General features: G+C 34.0%; 1 protein-coding gene across 1 annotated transcript in view; it reads left to right on the forward strand.

Moving 5' to 3' along the window:
• The window catches only part of LOC308640978 (ankyrin repeat domain-containing protein 26-like), a gene marked incomplete at its 5' end in the record, with an annotated part of 47,494 nt that extends 43,184 nt beyond the window's left edge, over positions 1-4,310 (forward strand). The window contains 3 exons of the mRNA XM_081279036.1: positions 324-1,259; positions 2,803-2,955; positions 3,801-4,310. Coding sequence (XP_081135162.1) covers positions 324-1,259; positions 2,803-2,955; positions 3,801-4,103 — 1,392 coding nt within the window. The 3' untranslated portion in view covers positions 4,104-4,310. The remainder of the gene's footprint in view (positions 1-323; positions 1,260-2,802; positions 2,956-3,800) is intronic.
• Positions 4,311-12,000: the final 7,690 nt, after the last annotated feature.

Raw genomic sequence — 12,000 nt, forward strand, 5'->3', positions numbered from 1 at the left:
CAGCCCACAAACTTCATGCTTTAACATGGTCAAAGTTCCTAATCACTTACCTGATGTCTTCAATCTGTTGTAATTTAGAAAAAGGCTTCTTCAGTTTTGAAATTCTATAAAATTATCATTTTTTACACTCATAGATTGATTTTCTTCAATACACCTCACTTCTCTAACCTCTGAAATTCACATCTAATTTTTCTCCAGTTGGATATCCATGTATTGCAACCCTTTCATTGCATAAATGTACATGTTCAAACTTTAGTTTCAGAGGTAATAGTGACATCTAATTTCATTGAGTGCTAGCTAAAGGTCTCCTTGATTTTCCTTAGGTTTCTACCAGGAATGAAACAGAGAAAGTGCCCTTGCATGAATTCCACATGTTGAAGGATAAATGTGATATGCTGAGTCTGGAAATGAACCAAATGAAATGTCAGCATGAGGAAGACAAAAAGAAATATCTGGAAGTTTCAAGAGCAGAGTGTCATGACCTTCATAGGAGAATCAAATTAATGGAGGAAACATTTAGGAAAACAACATTGCAATATAATAAACAGATTAATTCTCTGAAAACTGAGATTACAAAGCTAAATATTAAACTGAAAAATAAAGAACAAAACACCGAAAGACAGGAAACAGAAGCCAAATCATACCCTGCCAGTCAGGCTGTTGCTCCACACCCTTGTGATGAAAGTCAGACATCACAAAGAGAACAAGAACTTCTTTCCCAGAGAGCAAGAGATGGGTGCCCTGATTTAGAGGACAAGAGTAATTTCAAAATATCAAAACGAAATGTTAGGAGGCTGATTCAGTCCCCAAAGTTTTCCAAGCCTAGAATAAAATACAGAGACCAAGAAAAAGGCCTCTGTATTCAAACAAGGCGTGATCTTAGAAAAGTGACTATGGTATTGAACCAGGTACAAAGAGACCTAAAACAAAACCAGTGCCAAACGAATGAAATAAAGCACATGTATCAAAATGAACAGAGTCAAAACTTCAAAGAACTGGAACCTACAGATGAGAGATTATCTCAAATAGAAAGTGAAATTATATTTCTAAAACAGCAGTTCCATAACTTTTGCAACAAAGCTGATGATAAAGAAGGCTTGCTCGTTTCTACCCAAGAGCAACGGGATACCATAAAACTAATTCAGGATGAGGATGAAAACTCCAGTCACAAGCTACAAAACAGAAGTATGGAGTTAATGAATAGAAATTGTCACTTAAAAGAAAAATCAGATAAATATAAAAAGAACTCTGAGAGAAAAGTAAGTATTAAAAAAAATATATGGATTGTGTTTGAAGGAGAATTCAGTGAAATTTGATGATGGCAAACCTGATTTCCAACACAATGAAATGATACATGTTTGAAGTAATAAATCTGCCAATGATGGTTACACATTGTATACATGTTTTAAAGTAACACACCCTATCTGATGAATAGTAAAATGTGGGCCAAATAAAAGCAAAAAGTTTCCCCTTATGTGAAACTTATTTTAACATTTAAAAATGGAAGAAACATTTAAAGCTTTAGAACTTCAGATGCTTTATTTTGAGTAAAGACATTGTGTATTTACCAGGAATTATTTCTTTACATAGGAATGAAGTTTCAAGAGGATAAGTCATAGATTTTTAGTAGAGATATGCTGATATTAATAATACAGAATTAACATTGCTGAAACAATATCTGTTTTTGCTGTTGGGGGTGGAATCCATGGTCTTGTGCAATCTATGCCCATGTTCTAACACCAGGCCTACACTCCAGCCCTCAATACTAACTGGAAAGTCTTCATGTTGCCATACTTTTTAAGACCATGATGAAACAGATAAATGGGAATGCTCATATCTGGATTAAATTAAGTGGGTTACTTTAATAATCCATTCCAAGTTTCCAAGCTGAAGTGAAATGTAGATGATATAGTTTTTAATAGACTTCCTTCACTAGCATTTTATACATTTCTAACTGATAATTTGATTTTATTCACATAAGTTTGACTTAATTCTGAAAATAACTGGCTCAATTTTTTTATTCTTATCTCCTTCCAACACTATAAAAGAATCTACTATCATTAATATAATTTGGGACAAATGCAATGCATTGCAGCAAAACTGATGTGGATTTAATTTTCCTGCTGACTCTGGAATTTATTGCCTCTCTTCACAGATAACTTGCTAATACTTTTCATTTCAAGGTTCAACTGCTATCATGTAACAGATAGGAACTAATCTAGTACAAAGATAATTGCAGCTCCCTGATTCATTAATTTGGCATTGAATTCCCATTTTCAACAAAGTAATTTAAATTCCCATTTAAACAAGTAGATTTTTGTACAGTGAGAATGGGGTGAGGAGGGGAGAGAGTTGAAGGAGTTGAAGAGAGTGAAGAAGGTAAAGGTCAGGTTGAGTGGGACCTCACTTTTTTAGGAGGTGGGAATCTATTGGATTCACACAGAGGATGGAATATGGTTAGAGCTCAGTTTTTTAGTTGAGCCTCTGTTTAAAAAAGGATGATTTTCTGTACAGTTTTCACTACTCCTAGCAGACCTGCATAACCATTTCTGTTTGAGAATTCGGCAGGTTGTGATGCATTTCATCAAATGTGAAGTGGATAAGGGCTGAATCTATTGTCTAAGGGATATGACAGTAACTAGGCAGGAAGAAAGCACCTTCCGTGTCCTTGTTAGAATTCAGAAATAAACAGAATTTACACATGAGGAAAAGAAGATGAATTAATGATAATATTTCAGTTTTAAACATTATTAACAAAAAGTGAAGTTATTTACAAAATCTTTAACAGACATATCTCCTCAGGTAGTTGTGAGACAACTTCCACAAGAACTGGCTGGTAACCTGACAGAGCAACCTATGTCAGAGGCTTCACTAGAACATTCATCCAGTAACCACCTTGACGTAGAATATGAGGCACAGGTTTTGAAGAAGAAACTAGATCAAATCAATTGTAAAGTATGTATTAATTGTATTTGTCAACCATTGATCTGCATCTCTTTCAATTATGTTAAACGTTTAAGGATAAAAACATCAGTGGACAGTGTTATTTGTATTTTTATTATAATTAATTTTACTACACTTTCTTTATAGTGCATTTTTTTATAAATTCTGAGTTTTATTTTTACATTTTTTGTAATATCATGCATGTTTTCTCACTTGCAATCCAGTGACTTGGAAGACTAAGGCAGGAAGATCACAAGTTTAAGGCCAGTCTCAGCAACTCAGCAAGTCCCTGTCTCAAAAAGAAGTGAGGATATAGCTTAGTGGTTAAGCACTCCTGGGTTCAATCAGTGGTTTAAAAAAAAAACTACTTAACTACCCTCAGGAATGCTGAGAATTGTACATCAATCCTCACGTGTTGATTTTTTTTTTTCCGTTAACTAGGATTTTTTTAGTGCTACCTCCATTGCCATGGTGTAGCAAGGCAGAGTAAATCAGAGAATACCATTTCATGGAATGTTCCAGGGAATTGAGTTATTTCATACCTTCATTTCTATGATTGGATACAGAATCTATGTGTAATTATTAAATGAATTTCTAGAAAACTTGCACAGAAAGGCTATTGTGCTTTTCTCAAATTTCAGGTTAATTTTAAAATAATGGGAAAACAGTGTTTTTTTTAAATTTAAACAGATTATAAAGGCATACAAAGGTTTCCATCATGTCTGGTACCTCTATCCAAAGCAGAGAGTGTAGATCTTTGAAAAGGCAAACTTACTGGGATTGGTTGGACAAATTTGTGCTCAAATATTCTCAAGATGCTTCTTTTATTATGAAACACTGTTGTTTTATTCATGCAGGTCGATAATCTCAATATAAAACTAGAAGCTACAGCTTCAAAATATTCACATTTGGATGACCAATTTGAACTTGCTTTGGAAAGCCTACAATATACATGTGAAAAAATAGAGAACAATCAAAAGAAGTTGGAAGAAGATGTAGCAAACCTCAAAATTTATGTGCAGGACAATAAAATAAAAATTGGTCAAGGAGAGCCTCATAGATGGGAGATTGAACAAAGAACAAGAGAGATTTTAGAGGAAAACCAAAAACAAGCATCTCCATTTTCAGAGGTTATTTTATTTATCTGTAATGTGTTTTAATTAGTTTCACTGAAAATTTTATTTTGGAAATTTCCATTTTATGTGGGTCATCTACATTCCTTGAGAAAACTTCTTTTATAGATTTTTCAGAGTAAGATGGCATTTTTAAATATCTCATTTTCCCATCATTGTAAAAACTGACTTCATCTTTCAGAAAAAAATGACTTTATCAGAGAACCATTGAATATTTAAGGGTAGTTGTATTAATACGAAAATTAGCAGGAAACAAAAAAATGTGAAGTCAGAGTATACCATTCTCCTGATTTTTTTCAATTATTAAATGATTTTATACTTTTTTATTTTTCACATTACTGATGCTAACATGAGAATGATTCATGGATGAGGTCCTACTTCAGTGGTAGTTTGTGTAGCCTTTGCAAGGCCCTGGGTTCCAACCCCAAAGAATAGGAAAAAAAAAAAAAAGCAATTGACTTTGATGATAAAACTCCACCATCTTTTGTCCACATGTTTAAAATTGCTCTCTGAGTTATTGATTCTAAAAGTAACAAAATATACAAATAATTATTTGGGTGATAATTATTTAAAAAATGTGTCATTTACAGCTGGAGTACCTAGCACTGGAGTACCAAGCACATGTGAGCACCACATAAAATTAAAATAAAGATATTGTGTTCATCTACTATAAAAATATTTTTAAATATGTTCTTTCAATTTCCTTTAGACATTTGATAGAGCTTCAAATGAAAATAATGTTTCATTAATGAAGTTGATGCAATTCAGAATTGAAAAGCTAGAATCTCAAGTGTCTGAAATTAAAAATGAAATTTCTGATAAAACACCAAGGTAAGAATATAATGAACTCTGTGTAGAAGAACACAAAATCCAGAAGTATGTCCACATGTACACCAACAGAAAATAGCTTAATCTCCTTAGTTTGTCTCCAATGCATAACTTTTAGTGAGAAAGGAAAATGAGATTAGTGGGATGCAAAATCTAATCAGATAATACAATTTTCAGAAGCAATTTTATTAAATGAACTTACTTTTGAAATATTGGTCCAGGAAGTTTATATCCCTCACACTTTTTTGTGTCTGTATGGCTTTCTCTCCTATTTTCTATTTCTACCAGACTTTCACCTCAGCACTTTTGAAGCTTTATAATTCAGACAGTTACATTGTGACCAAGTTACTTACAGGCCTTTCTTTACATAGAATAGTAAAAATTTAATTATTGGTTGAAAGTGTTCAACTTAAACCCTAAGTATACTGGATTGCTAGTTCTACTCTCTTAGCACATTCTGATACTCGGTAAATTAACCATTTTTTATTGTGACACCTGGTATTACCCCAGATGTTACTTAGAGACAAAATGACCTTTGCAGTGTTTCCTCTCTACGCAAGGTCTACTTTTGATACAGGGAGAGAATATCACAGGGCTCAAAGGAAGTTTACTTTGCAATGTGGTTAAACATAATTCCATGGTCAGTGTTGGGGGCAATTAAAATGAGAATTGACAGGTCCCACCTCTGATATCTCAGTAACAAAATTATGAGCTGATTGTCTTGAATTCTTAATCATCAACTCAGCTATCTTGTTTTGCCCCTGTGGTTGTTGCTGTGAATTATTTCTCAGTGCCCAATGCTTGATTTCTCCAGGTGATAGTTGGAATATGTAGATGGTGAGAGCAAATGCTTGAAAATCTCTTTAAGGGATGGTTTCTAAATTCTTCAGTTGGTCTAATAATACAAGTATTTCTAGTTTAGCTTCACTCTTATTTTCTAGTTGTATATGTTTAAGGAGTCCATGATGCTTTAATACAATTTAGCAGAGTGAAATGTCTTTGTAGTCAAATGAACTAAGGTATCCATCATCTCCCACGGTTACTGTTTAAATACCAGTATTTCTAATGGTGTCCTCAAGAAACCCTGAAGGAGAGCCTTTCAAGAAGGCAGAAGTGTCACCCTTTAAGTCACACATCTCTGCCTGCCATTACTCTCCATATGTATTGTTTGAATTTCTTGTTAGGAGGCCCCAAGAAATATGGATATATCTTCAGAACTCTTTAAAACCTATAATTATATGCCCTACTCTATTTTGATGGATTTTCAATGTTAAGATTCTTTTCACTGAGAAATTCTATTTATTCCTATGGCATTTTTTTAATGCAAGTGGTTTTGGAGGAAAAAAAATGAAATACCAAGAATTTGCCTTTTGAAATCCTCACAGAATCAGTAAGAGGCTTCCAGAGGTTAGTAGCAGATCCCCAGTGAGAAGACGGAGAGGTTGTTCACCGTGTGCTCACTGTGGGAGGCCAGTCCCAGGGTGTCCTTGTGTCAGACTTAAAAGGGACAGAAGATTTATCCCACACCCTTCATGTCAAACCCTTGAGGACTATCTGGCTGAGGTGAGTTATGCTTTGTTTATCTTTTGGGTTTCAGATTTCTGATTTGTCTTGTTTTGACTTTGTTGAAATACTGAGTTGTTTAGTTGACTTAGGAATATTAACTGAAGGTCATGATAATCTATAACTATAATGAATTACAAACAGATTTTCAATTTTTGTAAAGTATCTGGAGGTCTTATTTTTAAAAGACACTTGTTAACTTTATTCAAGTTAAATGATATTTTTAACTGTCCTTTAACTTAAAGTAGATTTTTTGATTAAATTGAATATTTGAAATGAATAAACCTTGGTTTAGAGCTCTGAAGGAGTTTTCATGATCTTCTTAACTCACAGAAAAATAGTGCAGGCCTCAATCTGATGTTTTCTTTTGCCTTTGCATTCTAGTGAAATCAAGAGAAGAGCAAATCTAAGATTTATAAAAATCCATGTAGTAAAAGGTGCTGAAATGGGGAACAAACTACATAACTTTTAGTATGTAAATTTAAGATCCTAGCTAGCTGATATTTTTTTGTCCATCAGCTTCTTGGCTTACATGCATATTTTTCTGAAAAAAAAAAAAAACCTGAAAGGCCCAGGATTGAAGTCTCTCTCAACCATGAAATTGGAACATTATGCACCAAAAAAAAAAAAAATTGTGAAATATTTCTGTAAATTGTTAAAGATGATATGAATACAAGATGTCTCATTCGTTCATACCAGAAATAATCAGGCAGTGTATCATTTAATAAGACATTGATGAATGAATGTGTAAATGGAGACACAATGCAAAGGAATATTTTTTGGGGAGGGGAACATTTTCCATTAATTTTTCTGGGAGAAAGACATGTTTATTTTTTAGTGCTTATAAATAGGTTGAAGAATACTTGAAAGTTACTCTAGTACTTCCTCTAGATATCCTTGCAGAGCATTAGTTTGCCAAAGCAGGCAGACTTTAACAGGAGTAAAAAGCACTGTTCTATCAAGATGCAAAGTCAGGTCTCTGTCATCCCTTCAGAATGCCTTCAATGGGGAAGGGAGGAGAGGGAAAGGAAAGATACTGAGGAAGAAGGTTGATCAAATTATTTTATCTGCATGTTTGACTATGTCATTATACATTCCACTAATATCTATGACTATAATTCACCCAAATTTAGTAGTCAAGTCATTTCATTTTGAAAATGAGAAGACAAGCCTGAGAACCCTGTCAGTTCAATTACTTACCTTCACATTTAAACTGTATAAAGGCTTTGGACATCACAGTATTTTTATCACCTCAAAGTACTTAGTATGTTCAGTACTCTCTTACTTTTTGGACCTTGTTTGAGGAATCAGTAAGAGAATAGGGTTTTTATGAAGAACAGTCTAGATGGGGTACAGTTTGAAGCTTTTCCACGTTTGTAAACACATAAGTGTAATTAGCAAAATGTTTCAAAAACATTGGTCCCAAATCCAGGGAAGAAATCAGTTACAGTTAAACAGCTACATATTGTTTACAAATCTGGAAAGTCACAAATCAAAGAAACATAAGTGTAAACTGGCTCTAAGTAATATTTATACTGCATGTGCATGTGTGTGTGTGTGTGTGTGTGTGTGTGTCTGTGTGTGTGTGTGTGTATGTGTTTGTAGTGATTGAACTCAGGGATGCTCTACCCCACCCCCAGCAACATCCCTACTCCTTTATAATTTTTGTTTTGTGGCTGGCCTCAAACTTGCCATCCTCCTGCTTCAGCCTCCTGGGTCACTGGGAATTACAGGCATGTGCCATATAGACGTGGCATTATTCTGTCTCTCAATAGAATTTTCTGGAATCTTTGTGTACCATGTTAATAAAAGATGTTTAGTCATATTCCACATAACAATATTTTGAAACTTTGACCAGATTTTCACATGAGGCTATGATAATACCTCTTTCTTCACATATGTATTTAATTTAATGGGCTGAAAATTTGATAGCATTGAGAAGATGTTAAATGTTTAATTTTCTGAAAGTAGATAATGGAAAATTTATTTTTAGGAAAATGACATTGAAGTGAAAAATTTGATAAGAAGTTTCTAAAGGGCAGAGTTTTGCTAAGAATCACACTCTATTGCCATCTAAAAATAGGAGTCGAATTGTTGCCCCTTAGTTAGCTAAAGCAGCACCATCTGAAATGACTTACATTTAATAGACCAGTGTGGATTCAGAAGTTTAACAGCATTGTACATACATATTCTCTATAGAAACTTAAAATAAGTGGACTTTTATTTTGTTTGTGTGATTATTTTAAGCCATCTTCAAGTTAGTTCTAGTCCCTTAAAGTTCTTTTGAAAAAGCTACATTTTCTAAGTAATGTATCACATTCATGATAATCTCTGTTTAAACTAAGCAATGTAAATAATAATTGCCTTATTTCAGATGAATGAGAAGTTGGCCAGAGGCTTTATGGAGCAGGTATGTTGCCAAACTATGGTTGAATTTGGATTTATTAGTTGATTTCTGAAAAACACAATACACAGCAGATGGCATGGCTTCCCTGGGATTGGTGAATAGATTTCTACGTGAATTCAATTGTTTTTCTTAAAAACAAACATCAAATGAAAATTTTGGGAAAAAAAATACCAATGAAGAATAAACTCATTTATCATTTACTCACATTCATGGCCTGTAAAGGCTCAGACTCTCTGTACATACCTTTTTCTGGATTGACTTTTTTTTTCACTTTTGCCACCACTATGAAAACAAAGGCATCACCCACTTCTATCTGGTTGTGGCCAAAAGCCAGTCTCATCTAGGAACACTTGGTCAAGCATTTCAAATGCCCTGACATTGACTTTGTCATTGGTTTTGCTCTCAAGAAAAGTTCCAGCTTTCCTAGCAAGGAATTCAGATATCCAAATCAACTGAATCCTCATCAGGTCCTTCAGCTTATCTCTTGCACACACCCTACTCTGCCCCTCTGCTCTAGCTTCAAGTCATGCTGTGATACTTGTATTCCTCACCTCTCACTCTTTGCAGGCACCTCTTCTCTCTCTCTGTCATACTTCCTTTTGATCCTTCAGGTGTCACCTCAACCCAAAACCTATACTATTGACCTAAAATGGGGACAGAAGTCACTTCTGTGTTCCAATAGTTTACCCTTGTTTTATACCTCTCATAGCACCCACCACTCGAAGGAAGTATCCTGTCCTTGTGTTTTTAAACTTAGGGGGTCTGATTGGTGAGGGTCTGATTGGTGACAAGATGAAGATGATGATGGCTTTCATCATCTTCATCTTGTCACTCAGAGCTTGCCAAATGCTTTAACATAAGGCTGTTGAATTCCTGAATGCAGGGTGGAAAACCTGAAGTTCTGATCCTCAGCCACATTGATAATTCAGTGTGCAACTCTGGGCAAATTATATTTCAGAGTTACCTTGTAGTCATGCACACATGGTTTTCACTATATTAACATGGAAAAGTTATTAAGTTTTTGTTTACTAATTCTTGCTTAGTTAACTATGAAGTGTTTGAGATGAAGAATATAATTATTTTTCTTTCCACTTGCTACAGAATTTGTTCTTGACCCACTAGAACTTCTGCCTTAAGATCTACTGATAAGCCAAGAAAAGATCTACTTTGGGAAGCATCACAGGAACACACAGAAGTTTTAAGGGGAAAATATTTGATATTAATGATAGCATCATATCTGTCAGACCATTGGCATTTTAATTGTTTCCCACTAAATGTGTGATGTGGAAAATTTATTGAAGGAGAATAAGTTTGTCACATAGATATGTGAAGGAATTCATACAATATTTGAAATTTCTTTGCACGTATCACTAAATTTGAAGTACAAGTGTGAACTAGTATCTCAGATATTAATGTCATCAAACTGTCTAAATGCCAGATATTTAAAAGGCACCTAAACAATCAAGGGATCAATATTACCTCCATGTATCTAAATATAATATTAATGATGAATTATTTGTATGATACAAATTGTATCACCACATATGGACCTAGAGATTTAGACAGACGGCATTTTGGTGGGCCAGTACTACTTTAAAGTATTACAATTATTATACTGTCATCAAGCTTACATACTTTTAATGGTTTATGCATTAACTTATATCCCTTTCCTGGTGAGAAACAAAATGCGCTTAGGGCTTTTCACCTTTTCTCTTTGTTCATTTATACAATTTTGAAGTTTGTAAATACTCTTAATATTCAAGAAAAGTTCCAGGCTCTAGTGTAAGAAACATTTCCACCCTGAACCATTTGGAATTAAATTGCTGACATACACCACCATTCATGATTACTTTAGTATTTCATACAATTCAGAATATGCTACAAAAATACAATACAGCTCTCGTAAATGATACATTAATACTAATACATTATATTATGATATATTCTACCATCATCAGATTCTTTCCAGTTTTGCTACTTTCCTAATAATGTGCTTCATAACAACAGTATACCATGCAGATTCATGAAATGCACCCAATTGTCGCATTTTGTTGACTCCTTCAGGTCAAACATTCCTCAGTCTCTTCCTTGACCTTCATGATCATGAATCTGATAAGGAAGAATGCTCATATAATGTGCCTCAGATATACTCTTCTGTATTTTTATGACTGGAACCAGATTACATGTTATTTGGCAAGAGTACTGCAGAAATGCTTCTGTGACTTTCTCTTTGAAGCCCATTACTGATGATGTTAGCATTGATCACTAAAGGTGGTGCCTTTGGGGTTTCTGTTCTGTAATGTTGCCTTTACTCTTTGTAGTTATTTAGCATTTTATATGAAGATAATTTGAGACTGTTACATATATCCCTATGCCTCATCCAACTTTCCCTTTATTCAATTAATACTATCTATATAGATCTATGGCTTATTTTATTGAGTGCAATGTTACTTATTGATTTTAAAATTTTATGTTTCTCTTAGAAATATTCTATTTTGATAATTTCAAACTTCTTAGATATTTTGTAATGTTAATACTAAGAATTCCTAGAAAACATTCCCAAAATGTTAACATTTTACTAGCTTTGCTTTAACCCGTGTCCTGTTGTCTTTCTAGATAAATATAAATATAAATATATAACAAAGATAATTTTCTCTCAACCATTTGTGTGTTGGATACATGATACCTCTTTATGACAAATGGCTTGTATTTCCTAAAAACAAAATTACCTTATGTAACTATAGCATAAAGACCAAAATCAAAAACATCAAATTGTGTTAAAAGCTGATATGTAATCTACAAAACTTATTCATAAGTTGCTAATTATTTCAACAATGCCCTTTATAACCAAAATAAAACCTAGCTTGGGGCTGTTTTTAAATCCATAATTCATTGTGTCCAGTGGTCCTGTTTCTTTAGTCTCCTCTAGTCTGGGACAGTTCCTGAGTCTTGCTGTGCTTCTAACTTGTTGCTGACATTTAAGTTGTTGAATGGTACATGCCAGTTTTGTAGCTTTGTCTTCAGTTTGGGATCAGGTGATGTTGCCTCATGACTGGGTGCAGGATGTGCCATTGGCAGGAAAGTCATGTATATGATCCTGAGTTCTTCCAATGCAGTAGATTTCAG

This window comes from Spermophilus citellus, assembly GCF_964194105.1.
Source record: "Spermophilus citellus genome assembly, chromosome: 1".
NCBI lineage: Eukaryota > Metazoa > Chordata > Mammalia > Rodentia > Sciuridae > Spermophilus > Spermophilus citellus.